Raw genomic sequence first — 22,341 nt, forward strand, 5'->3', positions numbered from 1 at the left:
CATCCAAAATTAAAATGAACCTTCACCACTAATGCATAAGAGGAACATGTAAGAAGTTACCGTAAAAACTAAAATACCTCTTTTTTTATTGCTTAAATTGCATAGAATAAAACATAGTGTTGGAGAGCAACATACACATGTATTGAAAAAAAGTAAAAGTGCTGGAAGAAAGTGGAGGAATCAGCAGGTACAAAGTGCCTGCAGTTTCAGACTGGAACTTGTGTTCTGCAGTCAGCACAGTAATCATTTATTCAGAGAAAAGAGTGAAACATCTCTGAGGCTGCGCAGGCTGGCACTGATGTCACGTCTCTGCTTTAGATTGCATCTTCCCGTGTACTGGGTCATGTAGTTTTCAGGCACACGTCCCCTCCGGGACAGGATATCCACCATGTGGCTAAGCTTTGACCTGATAGTGGAGTAGTGGAATTGCCTCTCTTTATGCAGTTTTTGGAAATATTCTGCCCTGTGACTGCTAGAATATTCAAAGGACCGGAGAGAAGATAGTGAACCAGTAGAGCTTGCCAGAGAGCACTGGGATGATGATGAAGACAGGGATCGCAGACTAGAACTGGATACAGCCTTTCCAGACAGAGAAGATCCTTCTTTTGACAACTTCCTGTGAAGCAGGGGTGTTTCTGTATGCTCATCTTCCTTTGTCTGTGTCACTGCAGTCTTCAGCAAAACTGAAGTCTGAGTGCCCGTCATTCTAGCAGCAACAGAAGTTTGAGTGCCAGTTTCTGCCATTAAAGCACTGGTCTGCGTGGCAACACTGCACACCATCACTGCAGGCTTCTCTTCCCATGGGCCAGTCTGAGTTGATGTGCTTTTCCGTTCCACCAAGGCCACTTGATTGCTGAACCACTCCTCTTCACAGAGAGAAGAGGTGTCCAGGTTACGAGGTTTTCCTCCAGGAGTATCTTCTGCCTGATCTCGTTCTTTCAACAATTTCTTTGGAGTGCTAGCCAGTATGGCGAATTCTGCTCTCAAATTGCCTTCCACAGTATATTCTTTAGAGGACTCTGTTCTGTTCACCAGGTGATCAAACATCCCACTGTTTCTGCAGCTGGACAGCCATTTAGGGCTGATGGGCATCGACTGGGCATAAAGAATTCTGAACTGAAGGTCAAAGTGTTCAACCACTTGACCTGACAATAGCAGCAAGTTACTGCTGTTCAGCTTTCCATCAGACCACGTGAAACTGTTGAAAACAAACCAAGATTCACAGTTAATTGCCAGTGCATTTCAACACATACAGTTACAGATAGCAAGACCCGGCGCAGAAGTGCTGTGCATAAGGAAAGTATAAAGTTGATAGACTATTCACTCTTCTTCAGGAAGAGCTCTATTTAGCCATGCCCAAGTGCTTTACTAGCAACAAGTGGCATAAACCAGTTTTACAAAGCTGCTTTCAGCTTTGTGTTAGTCCCACTTAGACTCAGCTAGTCCACTTGCATACCAGGCAAACAGCAAAGTTAATACATCAATCTTGCAGAACTCCCCCTTTCTGTAGCTTCACTGGGCACCAGCCAACCCCAGTACTTGCCTGTAGGAGCCTGTTGTCACTCTAATGCCATCAATTAACATGAACTTCTCATGGGATTGCCCAACAATTTTGGCACCCGACCTCAGGTAGTATGTGTTCCCCGTGAGAGTTCGAACTCTCATCATCTGTTTCAGAAAAGGGGAAAAGTAACATCAGATTTAAATTAACTTCCAAAAAGTTTTGATTTGCAATTCTACCTGCAAGCAACTATGCTATGCACACTATGGAAGATAGGAACAAAATGAGCTTCCTTACATAGTCTGCATGTGAGTGTTACTAGTTGCGCAGTGCTATATTTCTGTTACATTATGAAAGCCTGTGGAGAGAACAGCCAGCTTCATCAGTTACTGCCCACAAAGCTAGGAGCATTTCCCAGTCCAGGGAAACTCGCTGGGGTGAACATAAGCCTGTCCAAACAAAGCGACAACAGCCATGTAGCTTATATTCAGAGAAATTAAGTAAATCACTTCGGTGACATCATTCAAACCCTTTTAAAAGAAAGCAACTATGTATTAGGAAATAAATAGATGTTACCAGAGCTGTACCACCCTTGAGCTTCCTGTGTTTCTGTTTTCCTTAGCAAGCCACTTCTTGAGCCAAAGAATAAAGCCATTTAAATATTGCAAAAATTAAATGTTTGAAATTGTTGCTTCTTCAGGACAGGGATCACAGCATGCACTGCACCCAGAACGCCAGGTTGTTGCATAGCATGGCTGTAGCCCCTACATACGGATAGCGTGGGGTAGTAGATGTGCCTTGTCTGCATGTTTTTCACAGAGTTTCTGAGCCGTTTCATGTGTTGCACTAGAGACTGTACTGGAACCATTCAATATTGAGCCTTGATCTTCAGGAACTGAACAGCATTTCAGAAAATCCCCTTTTATGTCAGTTATCAAACCAACAGGATGCTTTAACCTTTCAAGGGAGTCTGATGTTATATAGAAGAGTATCTTTGATATCCATAACCATCAACTGTTCCACAAAAAACAAACACAAGCCACACCCACCCACATTTAGTACTCACACTTTCCTGCTCAGGACAAACCCCCAAATTCTTGCACATTTCCAAGAAATGTGGTAGAAAGTCCTGGTCAAGTAGGATATAGACAGGGACTTTGCGGTTGTTATAGGCATCCTGAAGGTCACTGAAGATATCAATATCTGTGAAGGAATCCATCACAAGCGCAATCACCTGCAAGAACAGTGACAATGCTTGTTCAAGGGCTTTATTTTATACAAGGCCAGGTCATTGCCCCCCCCACTTTCTCCTGCTGCTGTCACCAAGGCCAGATGCACATTTCTTTGTCCTGTAGCACAGGCCCTAGCACATTATAAAAGATTTCTACATTCCCACAATGTTTCTTTAAATTCTCTGTGTCCTGGAGTGCAAAGCGTAAGCCTGAAGAGGTTTTTCCTCATGCCTGCTGCTGCTTTTGTACATTTTCACATCCTGCTTTCTTATATGATATCCTGTAATCTGGCCTTTTGGTAATGCTGGCAAAGGTATCACAGCAGAACTGGGAATCCAATGGCAAGTCATCTCCACTCCTGTTTTCCCAGTGTGGCATACCTGCCACAGATAGCCACTGCCTGCAGGAGAATTAACTCAGATGGCCTCCTCACCATCACAGCTGAGCATCTCACAAACCCCAGCAGATTTCTCTTTGCATGGTGGGAAGGGAATGCTGTCCCTACATAAGTTACCAAAAAAATCAATGAGTTCTGTGGCAATATATAAACTGAATATACTATTTCCAGACTCCTACTAGAGGATTCTGAGTTTCCGTCCCAACCCTTCACAAGAAATCCTTCCACTCACTCAACTCAACAGTTCTTTACAGAAGGCTGGTCCTAAGATGAGAAGACTTTTCTCTCAGAGGGCCAAAGACAAGACGACAGTCCTACATTTATGACCAATCTCTCCAGCTAATTCAGAGCCACATCACACACCATTTTGGTGCTACAATTTTCAGCCTTCAAAACCAGGAACACACATCTACTAGGGGACACAAAGGCATAAAGGATGTGGCTTCATGACTTACTTTTCTATTCTCCACTAGACCAGCATCAGGGACAATTACAGAACCACTTGCAGGTACCTGGCATCTGCCCTTATTAGATAGATAAGCATGCGCTGCTGCAACACACCCAAGGCATATAGGCATGCAACACAGCTGCTCTGTGTGTGGCATTGCCTGTACTCAGAGGAAACATTTCCCACAAGAACAGGCTAAGCTTTGTGTTCCCACCTGTGCCCTGCTCCCTAAGGGACTGGCTCCTATGGATGAGTTCTTAGGTATAACACACAGTCACGCTGGTATTTCTAGATCAAGATAGTTTGTGCTTGTGCTTCTTATGTGCCTCTTGGGCTTTTCTCCACCCAATCACTTGTCAAAAGCCTCTTGCTTTTCTTTATCTTCCTTTGACACTTAGACAAGACCAGATGAGTAAGAAAATAACTCCTGAAAACAGACAAATCATGCTAAAAACCCCTTGGAAACACTGGTGACTATTCAATTAACAGTACATTGGAGTTCTAATCCCAGAATTACCAGTTGAAAAAGAAATATACTTTTACTCAAAATGAGCAAAAGTACAGTTATATTTAGAAAAGAGAAAGAAAACCATTTTCTCCACACTTATCCATTCAGGATAGCAGAGGCAAGGTAGCAAGTGTCCCCCCTTAGTCACTTAAGCTACCCCCACTGGAGTGAGCAGAGAAGAAACTATAGAGCATCTGAATTTTCCCTTTCCTCACATTAATCTGAATAACTCAGGCACAACTGAGCAACATCGTACAGCATCTGATATTCAGTAAGTTATAGGGGGTCAAAACTTCTGTCCATTCTGTGCCCACAAAACCACTCCCTGTATCAGGCATTTACACGGCAGCAGCAGGAACAGCTTGCCCGGCTCTCGGCTTTGTGTGATGGAAAGCGTTTGGCAAGACGCTACAAGCAGGAACATTACAAATGACTACAGCTTTCTGGAGAAACAAAAGTTTTCATGGACTTTACAAGTCACTAGACTGGTCTCATCGACCTGGTAAGGAACCTTTGAGACCTGAGTTTCCTCTGTGACCGTTTCTGGCCAGAAGCCCATCGTCCATGTCATCCTCACACACGCCCTAAGCTTCTGCACGCAGAAAGGGATGAAGCTTGGCTGCTGATTCAGGGTGTGCCATGTGCGAGCACGGTACAGGAGCCAGCAGTTGCTTCACCTGGCCACCCAAAGAGGAAGCTATTACATTTAAATTTTAGCTAAGCCAATTGAATGGCTGCTAAGGAGAAAGGTGGTTCCCTCCTGGGGATTACAGTTGGAGGCTGTAAGCTCAGGTAAGATGAGGAGGCACAGAGAACAGTTAGAAGTTACGACACCACATGATTTTTAAGCCATACTCTGCAGCGGATCACAACCGCCGCGGCCGCAGGAGGGAAGCCCTGGCGAGCTGGCCTGCAGGCTGCTCGGGGCAACGAAGGAGGTGAAGGAGGGAAGCGGCGAGGAAAGGAGCCGTGATCACAGGGCGCTCTCTGTAGATGGCCTTTTGTAAGAGAAGCCGGTTTTGGTGGCGCATCCTTTAAGGGCCAGCAGGATCCACTCGCAGAGCACACCAGCGAGGAGCCTGGCACAGGGAACCTGCTTGAACACACGGGCGAGCTCAGCTCGAACCCCGCGGCGGGGCCGGGGAGGAGGGAGCCGGGGTGCGCCCCGCCGGCAGGGAACCGCCCGCCCTGCGCGCCGGGCTTTCGCCGAGTTAAAGCCGCTTGGCCCCCCCAGGTGTCACACGGGGGAGATGCTCATCCATCCCGGTGCTGCGTTTTGCCGCTGGGGAAGGGCCCCTCGCTCACCTGCCGGGCGGAGCGGATCTGCCGCCGCACCGCCTCCTTGCAGCCGTAGATGCTGTCCCCGCAGCCCGGCTGGAAGTGCGCCTCCACCCGCGTCAGCCCGCGGAAGGCGCCGCTGGCGAAGCCCGGCCAGCCCAGCTCCAGCGCCGGCGGCTCCAGGTCCGAGCGCTCGGGGAAGTAGGTGAGCGACGAGGCGTCGAGGGAGGCGCCGAGCGAGGGCTCGGCCGCCGGCTCCGGGGCCGCGGCGGGCGGCAGGGCGCCCCGCGCGATGGCCTGCACCTCGGGCTCCGAGAGGAACGGCGGCAGCTGCTCCCGCCGCAGGAAGGCCCGCAGCGCCTCGGGGCCGCCCGCCACCAGCTCCTCCAGCGCCAGCCGCTGCGCCTCGCTGTAGGGACCGGGCGGCCGCGGCGGCCAGCGCCCGGCGCCCTCCTCCAGGCACTGCGACGGGTTAGCCATGGCGCTGCGGCGCGGCGCGGCCCGGCGCCGCCTTTATAGCGGCTTTGAATCCAAACGGGCCGCGCCGCCGCCGCCAGTGGAGCAGCCGCGGCCCGCCCCGCGCCACGGTTGGCTGCGGAGCAGGCGGCCCGGCCCCGCCGCGTCGCTCCGCCCGCCCGCCGCAGCCCGCCGGTCCCGCGGGGAGGAGCGCGGCGCAGGGGCCGTTCGCCGCCGCCCCCGGGACGCGCAGCCCCGTTGGGCCCAGCGGGCCGCACACCCCGGCGCCCCCCCTCGGGCCTGGCAGAGGCGGCCGTTTCACGCCCCACGCCCAGCGCCCTCCAGGCGGCCTCGGGGCCTGAGCCGGGCGTGCGCTGTGGCAGCCCCCCGGCCCTGCTGCCCGCGTTCGCCCCAGCGGCCCCCGGGAAGGACCCCGTAATGGGGCGCATTAGCGAGTGCCGCGGCCTAAGGCCACGCCGGCGCCACATTCCAGGCACGGCAGTTGGGGCTTGGCCCTCCTGCTTGGCCATCACAAATTGTTACTACCTGTTGCAAAACAAAGAGCGACACCACCCACTGCCTGGATTCACTCCTCCAGACGATTCCCGGCTCTACTTACAGCTGAGTGAGGCAGGGATGCTTCAGCAGGTTCCCAAAATGTAAAGCAATTAAATAAAATTCCGTGGCGGGTTTGTATTATTAAAAGAAATTTAATATAATTTTTAAATTAAAAAATTCAATCTCTATTAAAGACGCTGAGTCAGGTGCTAATACTGTTGGACATACCCTTTTGGCATGAGTTTTACATACAACTTAAGATTTTACGCATTGCTTCAACGTGTTAGGAAACCACCTCTTCATACTTACAGTAGCAATAAAGTCAATTCCATACAATATCAAATATTCTTTTTTTAAAAAAGTGTTAAATATATTAGACTCTGATTGCCAAAATGCCATTTTATACACAAAGCTGCTAATACAATACAGTTCTTACATTATTTTTTCACATAAAATACATTTCATCAAGTTTTATTTGTACATCGTTTACTACTGATCGATGGAATTATGAGTTATTGCAGAAGGCTTGCCATCGTTTGTTAATATCCTGTACACGCAGCAGCCGCACCGAGCTGTACCAGGGTTACCGACACCCGCCAGTCCGTTCTCACACTGCAATCTATAGGCTGAAGACGTAGAGGTGGTAATACTAATGCTGCATCTGCACCGTTAAAAAACCTGTATCTGCCCTCCAGCTGCGCGTGGAGACAACTGCGGTGGTGTAGGTTTGGGAACGGGTATCTTGAGCAAAGGTTCCTCTCCTACAGCTTCTGTGGTTGAAATACAGCAAAATATTCTAGGTCATAATTGTGCCACAGCAGATGTTGCCTGAAGAATCTGGTGGTACTCAAATTGGGGGGGGGGGGGGGCACTGAGAAGTCCATTACCAGCTTGGACAACATGAAAACAGCAGAATAAAGCTGAAGAACAACCAGGGACAACAAATTCTGTTGTACAGCCACATGCAAAACAAAACAAAAAATGTAAATATTAGCTGTGTTCTGTAGTGAGCGGCTAGACCTTGCTGCTACAAGCATGTTCTGGATTCTGTCTGCAGAGAACTGCTGTAACAAAGGAGGTCAGAGTGCTTTGTTAAATTAGAGTGAAGACCCTGCATATTGCCTTTCTTCTATCTAGGAAGTGAGAGCCAGTGATCATGAGAAAAAGTTAAAGAGCAAATAAAATCTTCAAAATCTGTTATGTTCTGAACTGTTATTCCCTTGCAAAATAGTCTGAAAGTGAAAGAACAGCACTGTATAGGCACCACAAGCCTTCCAGAGAGCAGTTACTGAGTTACCTTTAGCAAGTACGATAAGGCACAGAAATACCCAGATGTAGGGAGAACACCTTCCAGCAGATGGACAGCAGCTCATCTATGGCTCACCGGAGACCAGTGCTATTGCTTTCTTGGTTAAGATATTCCTGTTTCATTGCTGATTTAGTTTCAGCAGAGAAGATTTGGGTAAACAGAGCTCCAAGTTTAAAGCAAAAGGACCCTAAATGCCATTTGGGAGCTTGTACGTGCTTTTGACCACATGAAATAAGACCCTGCTCAATAAACCAGATAATTCACTGCCTCCACTGAGTATTGCACCGACTTGCTATTGCTGTTGCCCTGCCGTGCTCTTCTCTTTCCCTACTAGGAGTTCCTCATCTACGTGGCTCTTCAGCCACACCTGTAAGATGGTACCAAAACACATCAGCTAGAGCCAGTTCTTCGCAGAATCTGGAGGGGTTTAAGATTCTGGAACACCACAGAACTGAGACTAAGTGGCTAAAATCGCATCACTTGATAAGTGAAATATGGACCCAGGTCTGATGTCAAATAGATCCCAGCAAAGAATGGTACTTAAGCCCTTACCTAACATTTCAGTGCCGGAACTTTCTTGGTTGAGCTCAGTAAAACAGAGATGCTGTTTTGAGAGACACTTTTCTTTCCATTTAAAAAAAGTCTTTCAACATGGAAAATAAAGTTGCTGTCATCAGCCAGTCAGTTTGCTAGAAACAGTATGAGTTCAGCATACAGGAAGATTTTGCAAGCAGAAGGGTTATTCTCATGTGCAGCTCTGCCTACAACAGACCCATCGATATATCCACGTTCTCCGATCTTTGCATGGTCTGTATGAACAGCTACAGCCTTTGGCTTACTGCTCACAGAGTGGGACTCTAACCTGACCTTGAATCTGTACTTAGATGTTTATTGAGCCTAAAAACACTGAGTATAGCATACCCCCCACCCCCCCAATCTTCCTATAATAAGCCAAGTGCTACATATACCGTTTGCAACATGATTTGTAGTTTCTACAGATTTTTAGCAATATTAAGGTCTAATGGAACAACCAAGTGCCTTCCACTGTGTACCTCGGAGCTTTCCACTGGGATGGCCTTTAAAACATAGATATAAAAAACCAGTATTGATGTAACAGTGCTAAATTTTATAATAAAAAGCCTTATTCCTACAAGTGGGCTCCTACAGTGCACGTTAAGAGTATCTATGTGTTTGTTATTCCCCCAAAAGCCTGTTTGTCTCTACAAAATAGTTTACCAGAAGTAGGTTAAATATCCACTTTACAGAATTGCTCATCCCAGGCCTACAGCCAACGGCTCTGCATGCAGCAAGAACTGCCAGCTCCTTCCCCAAGCCTATGTGCTGGTGCCCCATGGGCAGTGGCCAGTATATCCCAAATGCCACCAACACGTAAGCATGAGTGTGTTCTGGGTCACCGTTTAACAGCCTTTGCAAGTCCCACTCTGATGCAACTTCAACCCAAAGCCAATGGTAGACAAATACTTGGCATGGCTGGGAAATATATCCCGGAAGATTTATTGATTACTGACTCTCTCATCTGAATAAGAATTTTTTACATTTGATCAGACGCCACTAGGCTTTGGTGAGCAGGCTAGCTGGCAGTGATAAAGCCACAGGAGCTGTATTACAGCCAATTTTACAAGTACAATACAAATTCCTATTAGGGGGATGTTTTGTCATCTAGAACCTGTAATATCTTTTGCCTGATAGTAAATCAATTGTTGGTTTGCTCGAGATCACAGCTAGAGCAACAAGTTCCTGGAGTTTTACATATAAACAGAGTGAAATACCAATGGACAAAAAGCTTTTTGTCTAAAATGAACTGGCTTCCTGCAGTTTTAATGTGTTAACAACTCTCAGTGAAAGCAAGCCTCAAACTGCTTAACGCAGTTGCATTCGGCAGTCTTTTTTTGCTTGGAGTTACATGGGATTCAATACACTCAATAGCACAAAATTGCTCTGAGAAGGAAAAGGGCCTGACCTCTCCCTCCCTGGGAGGGGAGGCATCAGCAGGGCCCGAATTTTGCACCATTCACAACCTATTGGACAGCAGCACCGTGATTTATTGCACTGAGTCCAGAATTCTCATCAGGATGGGTGGGGAGAGACAGCCCTCACCACCATGGGACAGGAGAGGCATCTGCAAGATCATCTCCCCCTGTTGCATGTTGAATATAAATGTTCAAATATATATAACATTTATATATGTTAAATAGTAATTTAACAATGCTACCCAGGCTACACTTGGGGGTACCCCAGGAGGAAGAAGTTTCTCAGGGTACTCAGGCGACCCACTGTTGACCACACACAGCTGCAGTAAAGTCTCTCTAGTTACCAAATCACCTTCTTTCTACTAGAGAATGACTTTTAAAATCCCTTAATGTAAAGTCAAGCACAAGAAGTATTTTCTAGTCTTTATTTAGTATATGCATTTCAATAATGGAGGAAGCCCTACTTCTCTGAACGTTTCAAAATATACAAAGAAGAGGTTTAAAAAAAGAAAGAAGTTTTCAACAAATTAGATCAACTGCTGCCATTTTATGATTTGTTGCTAAAACTGGTGAGGGAAGAGAATTGTAAAAACTGGCGAGAACCGCATCTTCAGAGTTCAAAAGAGTAAATTATCAGCCTAGTAACAACCTCACGTCCAACAGTGTTTCCTGCACGGTGTGGCTGTGGTGGTGACACACAGGGACCTCTGCTGCCTCGAAGAGCCGAGGACGAGGAGCCCAGAGCCCTGTACTGTAACATGCCCAGCCCCAGCGATGGGCTAGATTGGATGGGGAGCAGAGCACTGAGCACTCACCAGCAGCCTAAGTCAACTTTTTATAGCCTAGAAAAAAAGAAAAGGCTGTGAGGATTCCCACGGGGGGAGCATATGCGTGAAGTGTAATATCGATGTCTAACAGCCGCCAGCTAAGAGGAAGATGGGTGGAATCTGCATTGGGTGCATGGCAGAAGCACAACTACGTGAGCTGGATTTAATCCACGGATGGCTTACAGAGACCCAAACAGGCTTATGTTTTCAGAATTTGGAATTTAAACTGCCCAAGAAGACACATATTCATGCAGGCATGAATAGTTATGTGTGCGCTAGCTCCTCTGTGCAGAACAACAGTTGAAGATTCACAGTTACTTCTGCAGATACAACTTGTTAACTCAACTGTGGCCTGTTCCTCAGAGTTGTCTCCCACAGGGCGCTCTCCTTTTGCACACACACACACACACACACACCAGGTATGCAAAGCCTTAACTTGCTGAAGAGCTGTGCCAAACCCCCAGGTTACACCGTGCTAGTGTTTCTCGGGTGGTCTGTCAGAGCTAGCATGAACTACACTAAACCACTGGTGTTGGTGAGCCAACCGCTCCACAGCACAGAGACTTTGCCGTGTCCTGCATGGTGCCATGTGGCTCCCTTTACATACAGGCACATAAATCTTCTGACAGCACTAACCACTGCTGATGGCTTCAGCATGGAAGCTGGAAAACAGACCGGAAAAATCTCCTGCCCTGCTGAAACGTTCAACTACCACAGCAATGATTTAACAGTTATTTATCAACCAAAGACTGCAGATAAACACACATGTTGTAACATCTAGGGAGATTAGAAATGCTCTCATGGTGTTTCTAGATTAGTGTCAGCAAGCCCCTTCCTCCTCATCCCTCCCGAGCCCTGTGGTTCTGGAAATCCAGAAAAAAATTAGAACACAAAGCATACTGCCCCTAGTATCTGTGTTGAGTGTACAGAGTAAACAAACAAAATCAATAGGAAAGTGAGATCAGCAAAAGTCTTTCCAGTTTTAACAAATTAAGAGTCTAGATAGTACAAATATGTTTTTTTAAATTACTTATCCCAATATAGACCTTTGTCAGTATTTTATTGCAGTAAAGTTCTATTGCCAGAGCCCCTTATTGCAACATCAGTTTTAAAGCCTATTGAGTGAAGCCTGATCTGAGAAAAGTTCTGCTTCAAACCTGATGGCAGTCTGCAGTGATGAGTTTACACGAGCAGAACAGGACCCAACCAGTGCACAGTTTTTGATGATGAGTTGTTGCTGCAAGGAGATAACACCTTGCAAACTTCCTAAAGCAAGCGCAGCATTGATGCTTGCTTGTTGGTCAGGCCCTGTAAGTGCTGGATCCAGCTGTACAAAAACCAGCTCTGTCCACTCTTGCAAACCTCGGGGGTGGGGGTGCTGATCTCCCCTCCAGGATGTATGCATTGCCCCGGAGTGAAAATTCAGGTCTGAACTGTCACCTTCCAGAAGCTCTGGTGACTGACAGCAAGAGGCTCAGATGCAAAGATTTTAATTCAGATCCTTTCTTTGTTCCAAGGCATCTCATGACTTCCCAAGGACGGGGAGGCAGTGCACCATACCTTCTGACCCAGGGAGCAAGACTAGGGCAACTCTTTTTACATCATATTGATGCGCATCCCTTCCTCTCCGAAGAGCCTTGCTCCACCTGCGTTATTGCATTCAACTGCAATAGAAGTAATTGGCAGGGTAAAGTACAGTTCATGATGAACGAGGCCGTCACAGTCAGGATGTCCATGACCAAATTCTCCCTTTGGAATGCAAACAACCTGGCCGCTGCGATTGATCCAGCCAGCCCACCCGCGTCTTGTTTCTTCTGGGGTGAGAAACAGATGAGACTAGGAAATTCTGCAGCACCCGTGCACCTTCTCTTCCATTTCCTCCATGGGAGCTTTGAATTTCAAGAGGGGTGGATCACCACTGGACACTGTGTAATACACTGAGGTCCCATTGGAGCTGTAAGGAGAAGTCCTGGATCCGATTAGGTGCGACTTGGCCTCACCCCCATTCTCGGCAACTGCTCCCATGCCACTGCCGAAGTGGGTGCTGAGGAAGGGGTGGTTGAGGAGTTTGGCTGCAGCCCGCTGCCGCTTCAGTTCGGAGAGCGTTTGATGGTTGTGCTCCTTGTAGGCACCCCAGAACTGCTGTGTGTCAGGGAGCCCGGGGCTGCCGTAGGGCAGCATGTGGCCTGGATTGCTGTCAGGGTCCGCGTGCATACTCCAAACGTCCCCGTTGGAAAAGGTGTACTGGTAAGTGCTGGCAGATGCCATGAGTCCATTCTGGAGGGGGATTTCAGAGTCACACTGGGTACTTTTGTTTGCTAACTCCGGAAGGAGGGAAGAGTTCTCCAACACTGAATTCTGTAACAAGAAGACATGAAAGAAGAGCATCTTCCCCCATCCCCCACAGCACAATTCACTCCTGTGACAACTTCCTAAGCCTGCTCACACTCAGACAGGTGCTGCAGCACAAACATCGAATTCGCCCAACTAACAGGACCCTATAACACTGAGCCCAAACCAGCAACATGGAACTCAGAAGGACTCACAAAAAAAAAAAAGAAAAAAAGAAAAAAAGAAAAAAAAGAGAGATAAGTAGATTAATATAACATGACAATAACTGAATTTAAAAAAAGTAACTGCAAAGCAAGATTACAATTCTTTTGTGATTACCGGTTTGTTAGCTGTAAAGAGAAATACACATGCTATTTTTTCTGAATTTCTTGGTTCAACTAGAACCTTATCTGAAAATTATTTATGCAGCTGTAAATCCAAAACAGTCTTTCCACTTGAGTGGGATATCCCAGTTCATGCCAAATGAGAATTTGGTGTTTTGCTAACATCTGATGGACAAGGTTTACAAATTTCTCAGCCACCTTCCACCCCAGGGCACCCATTGCCACTGAACTTGCGGTACCAGGCCCCCGCCTTGGTGACTCCTGTAATAAAGAAGAGATTCCTTACGGGGTCTGTATTCTCCTGGTCAGACCGAGTCTCCCCAATTTCTCCCATGAGACTCGAGTTTCTTCCTTCTTCTGCTGCCCCCAGCTGCTGCCAGACGATGGCTTCCTTCTCGCACTCCTTCCTGTAGAGGTTTGTTCGGTCGGAAAGGCTGGCCCTCCTCACCACCTTCCTGCGGGACGGGGAGAAGGGGCATCGAAGCTGTGAGCAGGACGTGACATTTCCTCTTACCTTGTAGCTCTTCTCACCTCCTCCTTGCGCTTCACAGCCTCTCCCAATGGAATGGAACGTGCATTTAGCTTCCTGGCACCCATGCAGAGCCACTAGTGTGGCTAGTAAAGGTGGGAGGAATTTTAAGGAGTTTTAAAGTAGTACTGCAAATCTGCATTAGAGGTTATACAGCTCTCCTAATGGATTGACTCTGCAACCAATGGAGTAAACATAGAGGGAAACAGCCCACGGGCTGTTTATGGAGTTTTGTGGTCTGCAGGACTGCTTTGGTGTCTAATAAACATCTTATAAAGACCTGTGCAAACCGTGCCTGAGCACAGCGTCTTGGCCATGAGGCATATTATTGAGAAGCTCAAGTTGATCCACTGGAAGCACTGATTCTCCAACACCAGTATCAGCGGTTTAACAGGGTAAATTCTCACCACTGTCTCCTCTGCTCACAGCAGTTCTCAAACCCCAACAGCACAAAGCCATTTTCCCCCACCAGAAATCCCACCTTTTGCTAGTGAAAAAAACCCTCTCCAAAGGAGCTCTGCTTTCAGCAACTGAAAGTCAGCTTCTGCCTTTCAGATTTCACTTGGAAAGGACAGACGGGTTGTTCCCCATGCGCTGACTGCAGGGTGCTCCCCAACCATTTATTATTAGGTTTTTTTATATATAATTAGGGTGGCTGAGCTAATGCAAGGGTGACCCACAGGGAACAATGCACTCACCCCCGGCTGCCGGTGCTGGAGGTCCTTCGACTCAGGGAGGATTTATGCCTCATCTGAGATTTCATGATCACATCGTGTTTGTGTTTCAACTCCAGTAGCAATACTTTGAATTCCTCCTCTTCGCACAGATCTATGGCACGCACAAAGCAAGCCATTAATCAGACAGTTCAAATGTGGTACCATTAACACCATGTTACTGTGTTAGTACATACAACTACAAAGGCTAGTAGGAAGAGAAGGGAAATTTAAGCAGAATGTGTTTAGGCACATTAATCTTTAAACAAATTAGGGGAGGCAGAAAGGTTTGGATATCTAGACAGGAGCAGAAAACAAGAGCTGCTCATTGTGATGAGAGCTCAGCTTTGCAGTCATCAGGTACAGAGGGATAACATGGGTGGAAACACACAGGAGAAAGACTTGGTGCTGGACAAGTGCCTTGGCCCTTATTTTTATGAGCAGGAAGAAGTGTTTTCAGAAGTAACAAAGCAGATGCTTCAAAACTTCAGTTCCAGTTAAAGTAACTGCGACTTTGATTCAAAAGAAACCTGAAAAATTATGTTAATGCTTCTGAAAGTACCATGTGAAGACTCCAGCTTGCTTAGGGGGGAAAGCTTTTCTTAGCAATTTCTTTTTTTTAAGCTTAATAAACTCACCTATTGGCATCTCGTCCAAAGATGTCCTGGCACTCAGACTAGCCCCATGGGACACAAGCAACTCGGCCATCTGCATCTAAAGAAAGGGAAAGAAAGTCAAGTTAACGGAGGTATTCTGGGCAATCACTTTCCTCCTCAAAGCTGAAAAGTTGGAATAAGATAGGAAGCAATGGCATGCATGCTGAACTCGCCTCAAATTATTCTGGCACATGTGTGATGTTAAACTTTGTTCCCACCATTCACCTGCACAGACATACTCTCCCTGAACTTTCTCATCAACAGGTTCTTTTTGGAACCTCACAGACCTTATCTGATGCTGCCCAGAGAGTCCAGCCCTAGAACAGATTTCTTCCATTTGCAATTTGTCCAGGCAGAAAGAAATGTCACCCTCATACATGACATTTGTAACAAAATCATTACCTGTCCCCAGAAAGCAGCAGCATGAAGAGGTTCCCAGCCGTCCCAGTCCTTAACATCCAGGCTTGCCCCCTGGTCCAGAAGGACTTCAGCTGCATGCAGGTAACCATTGGCTGCAGCTATATGCAGCTAGGAGATAAAGAACAGAGCATGAGACACCTGCAAGGACCACAAATGGCTTTATACATCCAGTTTCAGTGTAATTTCTTAGATAATGTCTAAGTCTAGATCTGGACAGGCAGCACATTCAACATTTGGCAGATGCTATCAGGTCTAAAGCTGTTCCCATTACTAAAACTCAGTATTACTTGCATGTAATTCTGTTTGGAGAGGAAACTGCTGAAGAATTCTTAAAATAACTTTAAATATGTATAGGTTAGAAAAAAATGTTTTCACATTTTAAATCCAGGGTTCTTAAGTGCTTCCCAATCTTTAGGGAAACAGCACCATCAAAATGCAAACCTGCAATGGAGAACATCATCTGTAAATTCCGCATTCCTCATGCCAGAAAAATGTCTCTTCTTCCCTGCTTAAGAGCTGTGGATGTGATTTTTTTGATCAATTTTTCAGCCTGCTTCAGTCAGGACTCCCTTCGTGCAACGCGCTTCCGCTCACACTATAATTACTTTTACCATTTGAAAATCAAAAACATTTTAATCCTTGGCTACTTTTAGTTAAGGGAATATGATTTTTCAGATAATGGCTTCCTACAACCTACTTCCTTCCTACTACAACCACCACTTTGGAGACAATAATAGTCTCCTTTAGTCCCCCATGACACTTCATGTCTCAGAAGCTTTTCATAATTATAGTCTGCTGTCACATCTCTGAGCGAAACACTGACCTATGCACAGCTCTGAAGGTGTGAACTCCACTCAGAGCTCATCCTATTTCAATTGGGCTGAGGAGGAGAATGAAAGCTTCTTTCCAAAATTTTCTATGTGGATTCCACTACACAAAATTAAACCCTAATCTGGAAATAAATTCTGATACTTTCTGGCAATTCAATTAGTTTCTACATAAATATTATGGTATTGGGTTATACCCTCTAGAGGCCACATGAATTAACAAGGAATCACTTGGAGTTAATATAAAAAGGGAAGCCAAGAGGTCTGCTTAAACTTAAATATATAATCCTTGTTAAAGGGGAAAATGTGTCAAAAAAAGAAATTGCAATAAAAACTTCAGTCATCTAAGTTTATCTTGGAGGGAGCCTGCTCTCCCCTTATGCATCTGGTATATGCTATAGATGACAATTTAGATTAAGAAACCTGATCGCACTGCCATGGTCTGTCCATCAAACAAATGACAGCGAGTGGCCTGTACATCAGTTATGTCTGGACCCAGGTGTCAAACAACCAAGGTCGTATGAAAGTGCCAACACGTATGACATAGCTGAACTTTCCCTAAGTTGGAACTGCTGCAAGCAAGGATTGAAGAGACACATTTGCAGGTGAAAAAGCAAGGAACAGGACTAGGATTGCTCAGCCTTCTCAGTCCCTGCCCAGTCAAATTAGATGCCAGCTTGCTCCGTGCTGTACATTTGCCCTGGGGGCTCCCATCTGCCCAGGGGCAGAAGCCATCCGACGTGAATAACCACAGAACTGCCTCCTCTGTGTGAGCCAGATGCTATGCAAAGCAGAAAGAAGAGGAAGCAGAAAGTCTCCAGAGCGCCCAACACCAGAGCCTGCTCCCATGAAAACCGGAGGACTCTCACGTCTCCTCTGTAGGAGTCAGATCAGACTACGAGAGCAAGAAGCACGAAGTTTCTAGGAGGTGTTTCAGCCCCATTTCCCTGGATGTCAGCAGAAGGGCTGTGTTCTGCAGCTCCTCATTGCGGGATTACTTGCACCTTTCTTTGGAAGCTGCTGGTACCAGCCACTGTCAGACGGGACCCAGGAGCTCGGCAGCCTTGCTGCAGGACCTGAGCTGCTGGACAACTGACAGAGCTCACGTGAACAAGGGATTTGCTTCAAAAAGCGTAGGGTTAGACACTGAAGTTATGTCAGCTGTACTCATGGACATAGCCTGTTCCTAGGCGACAATAAACTAAAACAGGCAAAAAGATCAAAATAACTTCCTCAGTGACTTGTACATGTTGATTTTGTGTAAGTCCTGCCACAGGGCAGGTTTCATAACCTGCGGGCTGAAGGAAGGCAAAACTGAAGCCACCGCAGTTCCACTCACCAGCGTAGCACCTTGGGCATCAGTCCTGTTGAGGTCTTGTCCAGTTGCAAGTATGTCATGAATGTCACAGATCATGACCTGCTCCGGAGCGGCCCGCATCTCATTGATTCTTTCCTGTGTAATCCCTGTTAAAATTCCAGTTAGATACAGAAGGCTTGGAAAGGGTCTTTGTCTCCACTAGTTGATTAAAGATTAGACTTATGATTCCTGGCTGATATAACCTCACATCCTTTCCAGAGGCTATGTAGCCGAGGGGACTGTCAGCCGTCCTTCACCCTCATCGTGATTTAGGAATCAGAGAAACTAGACAGAGTCAGGTTCCAAGAAATTATGCCAGGCAGCAGGTCTTTGCATTTCTCCAGAGGCAAGTCAAGAGCTGAGAAACAAGGTAATTTTTAGCACTGTATCGACCCATTTTTGTACTTTACATGAACTCAGTCTCCTTACCTTGATAGGCCATGCAAGTCTCAATGACATCCAGGGTTGGCTCATCTTCACAGAGGTCATACGGCATGTTGCCATCTGCATTTACTGCCAACAAGTCTGCTCCACTGCAAGGAGAAAACAAGAGTTACACAGGAAAGGACCTCAGATACCCTAGAGCAGACAGCGCCAAACATTGGGATAAATGCTTAGGAAAAAACTAACAGTTGCCCAAATGTCACCAAGATATGTAAGAGATAAGAAAGATTTGAAGCAAAGCCATGGAGCTATTCATGGGGAAGATAAACTCCAGAAGTGGATGAAAGGCAGCATGCGACACCTCCTTCATGGGCTCTGGGGCACATGAGCAACTGAGCTGTTCCTGTCCTCTTCTGATCCTGGCACTGGACAGACTGGCAGCTTCTCAGTCACAGCAGCAATTTATTTGCTGAATTTCTGGAAAACAATACCAAGCAACTACCAGGTGCTTGTTATCTGAGCGTCTGGCAGCCCTTCAATGAAAAGTTCGCAAGAGCCAGAAAAGTTGGGAAAGATCAGGGCTGAATGGTAGAGGGAGCCTTCCATCTAGCCAAGGGCACACCAGCAAAAAATAGTAATAAAAAAAAAAATACTCTGTCACCTGGTGAATTTTTCTTTCTGATTGTCCAAAGGCATTTCTGGTGATCTCCAGGAGGTCATTATTTGGGAGTGAAATTGCCAGCTAAACTGATCACTGCCCCCATATTCCCACGTAGTAGGAAACTTCCAGTGCCTTATGAACCATGCCATATTAGCTAGCCGCCAGTTTCAGCTGAATCCTGATCTACCTTGACAGTTACCAGCCTTGGAAGGACAGCAGACAGTATCCACTTGCATTTAGATTCCTGCCTCTTTATTTATTTTTCCCCTCTGCCTAAGCAGAAAAAACTACACTGAAATTCATATTTGCAAAGTGCCAGTATTAGTTTAATCAGCAAATAAAAAAAGCAAGGAACTGGACATCTTTTGTGGGCTACTTCCTCTGTTGGTCTCCAGGGGTTCCAGGTCCCATCACCAGTAACATGGCCTCCAGTGGCAGTATTTAACCAGTCATTTGATATGTGAGATCTCCTGTAAAGGACATCTTTGATTGTAGCAACAAATTACATCACCCCCTTCCTCAAAAGTCCAGGGAAGACTGTTTCTGAGCGTGGGATCATGACATTAGGCTACTGGAGTCTGAATTTGCTGGCAACTACTTGACACAGGGCAGCCTACGAAAACTAAGGCTAGAAGGTCCAGTTCCTCACCTTGTCCGCCATCCCATGACACTCCCTTATGGTCATTTAAGAGTCAGATATGTTTTATGGTGTTCCACATTGCTTTGCTCCATTTCTATGCCCCCCACCCAAAATTTTCCTAACCCAAGTGGGAACATCCTCCATGGGATGATTGTTTGCATCCTCTGCTCCGCTTCCTTCATTATACAGCCAAAGAACAAGGGCCAGATTTTCAGTGCTAGTCTCCCCGGTGACAGTGACAGAGGCAGAAGCCTCCCTCCCCAAGGCAGAAGCGGCAGGCACTGCCGTTCAAGGCAGCGTGTTAACGCTCCCAAAGCACACTCTGCTCACTGCCCCAGCACCCCGGGAAATAGAGGAGAGGGCTCCAGACAGCAGGACTATCTGCTCCAGAGAGGATTTGCAGCAGGTGCTCATTAAATGCTGCACTTGGTGCAGCTCAAAACACATCTGGCTTCCTCCTCCTTGCTGGCAAGTCTGGAAAAGACCTGAGCCTTGGTAAAGTCAAGTGGAAGGTCCAGTGCAAGCACCCTGTGTCACAACGCTGGGCAACAAATGCACGACCACAAGCTAGTTACGGTTACTAATTAAGAGCCAGTAAGAGGTCACAAAGTTCACCCAAGCATTTGAGCTACACAAACATGCCGCTGTCCTCCTACATCAGTGTCTCTTTGACTGTGGCTGGAAGACCTGAAGTTGTGTTTAAGAGCTTAAGGGTGGATCCTGCTGGCTGCTCCTATTTCTACCAAGCCAGCAGAGTTCAATGAGCACAAACACAGACATGTACACACCAGAATATGGGCAAAAAGTGGCAAATTTTGGCCCAGTCTCCGGAAGCCTCATGAAACTAAGTCACCTAGGGTTTTGCTGTGCCTCCTCAGCCTTTTTGCTCTTCCTCCTCCACCCCCTTCTCCCCCAAGCAGGAAGAAGTCCCATGAATAGCCTGAAAGCAGGGAACAACCACCACCGCTGCAATCCTGCAAGGTACTAGGCAGTCTCGGTTTCCAGCCACAGAAGCTGTGGGTGGAATCAGATCTGCAGAAAGGGACAGACACAAAAAGCCACCTACTGCTGGATGAGGATCTTCACCAGGTTGATATGACCACATGTAGCTGCTGCATGCAGTGGAGTCCACAGCTCGTTGTCCTTCGCGTTGACGTTGGCCCCGTGGTTGAGGAGAAGCTTGACTATCTCTTCATAGTTGTCTATGCAGCACTGGTGAGGAAGGGATACAGATTGGGGTTTTTTAAACTTTGGGAAGATGAGGGCTCATGCAAGCTCAGTTGTACCAGGGTACCTGGATGTGGAAACCTACTTTATCCTGCAGTGTTTGGCAAAGCACCTCCAGAGTTAAATACCTACCGCGGACAGACTGAAGGTCACTGGTGTTTTACAGGTCCCCCTGGTTTGGGGGCAGAACCAGCAGGGAGTAACAGCAAATACTCAACAGCTTCTGTTCTACTGGGTCTTCCATATTCAAGAGCAAACACAGCAGAAATTCAACATAACCGGTATAACCACATACCAAGGGATGAGCTAAAAAGCTGACATTCCCTTTTCTTAGGGAAAATCCCACACACTGGCATGTGACAAGTAAAAGTCTTCTCAGCATCTCACGCTACCTACCGCAGCTATCTGAAGAGTTGCAAGTTGGATTCCCAGAATTATGAGGTACTTGACAGTGCACCTGTCATCTCCTGAAAAAAAACCCCAGCATCCTCAATGCATTTACACCGCAGTCCCCGAGGCAGCCTGCAAAAAGGGCCCCAACTGCTTTCCTTTGGGGAAGGTGGAATTTGCTCTTTGATCCATCTTGTGGTCACTTCTTGAGATGAACGTGCATATGATAAATATAAAGATTCATAAGATAAAAATAAAGATTCTAAAATAAGATTCATTCTTGTACAAGAAGCCTGTTTGCAGCCTATGCATTACTGCAGACCTACACAGGAGACTCACAGCTTGTAATGGGGCTGAATTACAACCCACAACAAGCATTTTAGCGGCTGAGTGACAAGGACCCTTCATGTATTTCTATTTCTGTTTACTACTTGTTATATGGAAGCGAGGTTAAAATCACACCTGTCACACAGCCAAGTTATCACAGAAGTGTAACTGCATCCTTCGCTGGAAGCCACTGCTAATGGGCAACACTTCGGAGCCTCTCTCTGTTCGGGGGCTCAATTAACTCTAGTGGATGCAACATTCCCACCTCAACTCCCAAGTGCACCTTTATAATAACTGATCCTTCAGTGGGCGGGGTAGGATACTCCATGGCTTCAGTACCTAGTGGGGAAAGCAATGAGGCTGTCAGCATTTCTCTGTGTGCAGATTAATATCTCTTTGGAGAAGTGGTGTGACAGGGACCTTTTATTCCTCTAGAAGCCAGTTTGCATTTTCAAGCAAACATCCAGCCAGCTTTGAAGAGAGCAAGCAACTTGCAGAAGAATCCAAAATCCCAAGTCAATGGGAGCATTTACAGCAGGGTCTAACGGCAAACGCCCCATGAGTGCCTGTTCCACCCTCGGAGCGAGTGTGACAACCATGGCTCTGTGCGTCACAGCAGCTGCCAGGCACGGGCTGGCTCCCGGGGAGCCGCGTACTGAAATCAGGACTCAAGAGGACAGGTGGGGACAGGGGCCTTAGGAAGAAGAATAGAAACCCCCTTATGGGATCAGTGCAGAGGCTCTGAGGAAGGACACAGACTCCCACATCACCACAGCAAGTCTGTATTTTACTGGCGATCAGCTGCTGCCATCCCATACAGACTCTCGGAAGTCCCTGAGCTCGGAGAGCAGCAGCAGGCTCTCCAACCATCCTGTACGTCATTTATTTACACCAGTTTGAAAGCTCATGGGTTGCCAAAGTTTCTAAATTTGAGCTAATTTAGTTTAGTAGTTTACAGCCCAGCCCTGAAAAGATTAAAGGGTGGGAGAAATGTTCACGTCTGAAATCCAGCCCAGATTCCTGAGCTGTT

The 22,341-nt window shown here is 46.8% G+C and overlaps 2 protein-coding genes across 3 annotated transcripts in view; both read right to left on the reverse strand.

Annotated features, from left to right (window-relative positions):
- Positions 1 to 62: 62 nt before the first annotated feature.
- LOC106112057 (protein FAM83D-like) lies at positions 63 to 5,915 on the reverse strand. The gene is made up of 4 exons (XM_027784479.2): positions 5,392 to 5,915; positions 2,568 to 2,735; positions 1,544 to 1,668; positions 63 to 1,198 (listed from the first exon to the last, which is right to left on the reverse strand). Exons 1-4 carry the CDS (start codon positions 5,842 to 5,844, stop codon positions 244 to 246), a joined length of 1,701 nt encoding a protein of 566 aa, XP_027640280.2. The 5' UTR covers positions 5,845 to 5,915; the 3' UTR covers positions 63 to 243.
- Positions 5,916 to 10,091: 4,176 nt separating this feature from the next.
- The window catches only part of PPP1R16B (protein phosphatase 1 regulatory subunit 16B), a 60,707-nt gene continuing 48,457 nt past the window's right edge, over positions 10,092 to 22,341 (reverse strand). For both annotated transcript variants that reach the window (XM_055814365.1, XM_005235884.3), the window contains exons 4-11: positions 20,434 to 20,579; positions 18,112 to 18,215; positions 17,665 to 17,789; positions 15,481 to 15,606; positions 15,061 to 15,136; positions 14,408 to 14,537; positions 13,467 to 13,635; positions 10,092 to 12,863 (exon numbers count right to left, since the gene is read on the reverse strand). In XM_055814365.1, coding sequence (XP_055670340.1) covers positions 12,342 to 12,863; positions 13,467 to 13,635; positions 14,408 to 14,537; positions 15,061 to 15,136; positions 15,481 to 15,606; positions 17,665 to 17,789; positions 18,112 to 18,215; positions 20,434 to 20,579 — 1,398 coding nt within the window. In that variant the 3' untranslated portion in view covers positions 10,092 to 12,341. The remainder of the gene's footprint in view (positions 12,864 to 13,466; positions 13,636 to 14,407; positions 14,538 to 15,060; positions 15,137 to 15,480; positions 15,607 to 17,664; positions 17,790 to 18,111; positions 18,216 to 20,433; positions 20,580 to 22,341) is intronic.

Source organism: Falco peregrinus, chromosome 9 (genome assembly GCF_023634155.1).
Source record: "Falco peregrinus isolate bFalPer1 chromosome 9, bFalPer1.pri, whole genome shotgun sequence".
NCBI lineage: Eukaryota > Metazoa > Chordata > Aves > Falconiformes > Falconidae > Falco > Falco peregrinus.

Coding starts and splice junctions, on each gene's coding strand:
- LOC106112057 (XM_027784479.2), bottom strand. CDS start 5,844: ATGGCTAACCCGTCGCAGTGCCTGGAGGAGGGCGCCGGGCGCTGGCCG. Junction 2,736..5,391: donor AGATCCGCTCCGCCCGGCAG/GTGAGCGAGGGG, acceptor CTGTTCTTGCAG/GTGATTGCGCTTGTGATGGA. Junction 1,669..2,567: donor TTTGTCCTGAGCAGGAAAGT/GTGAGTACTAAA, acceptor TTTCTGAAACAG/ATGATGAGAGTTCGAACTCT.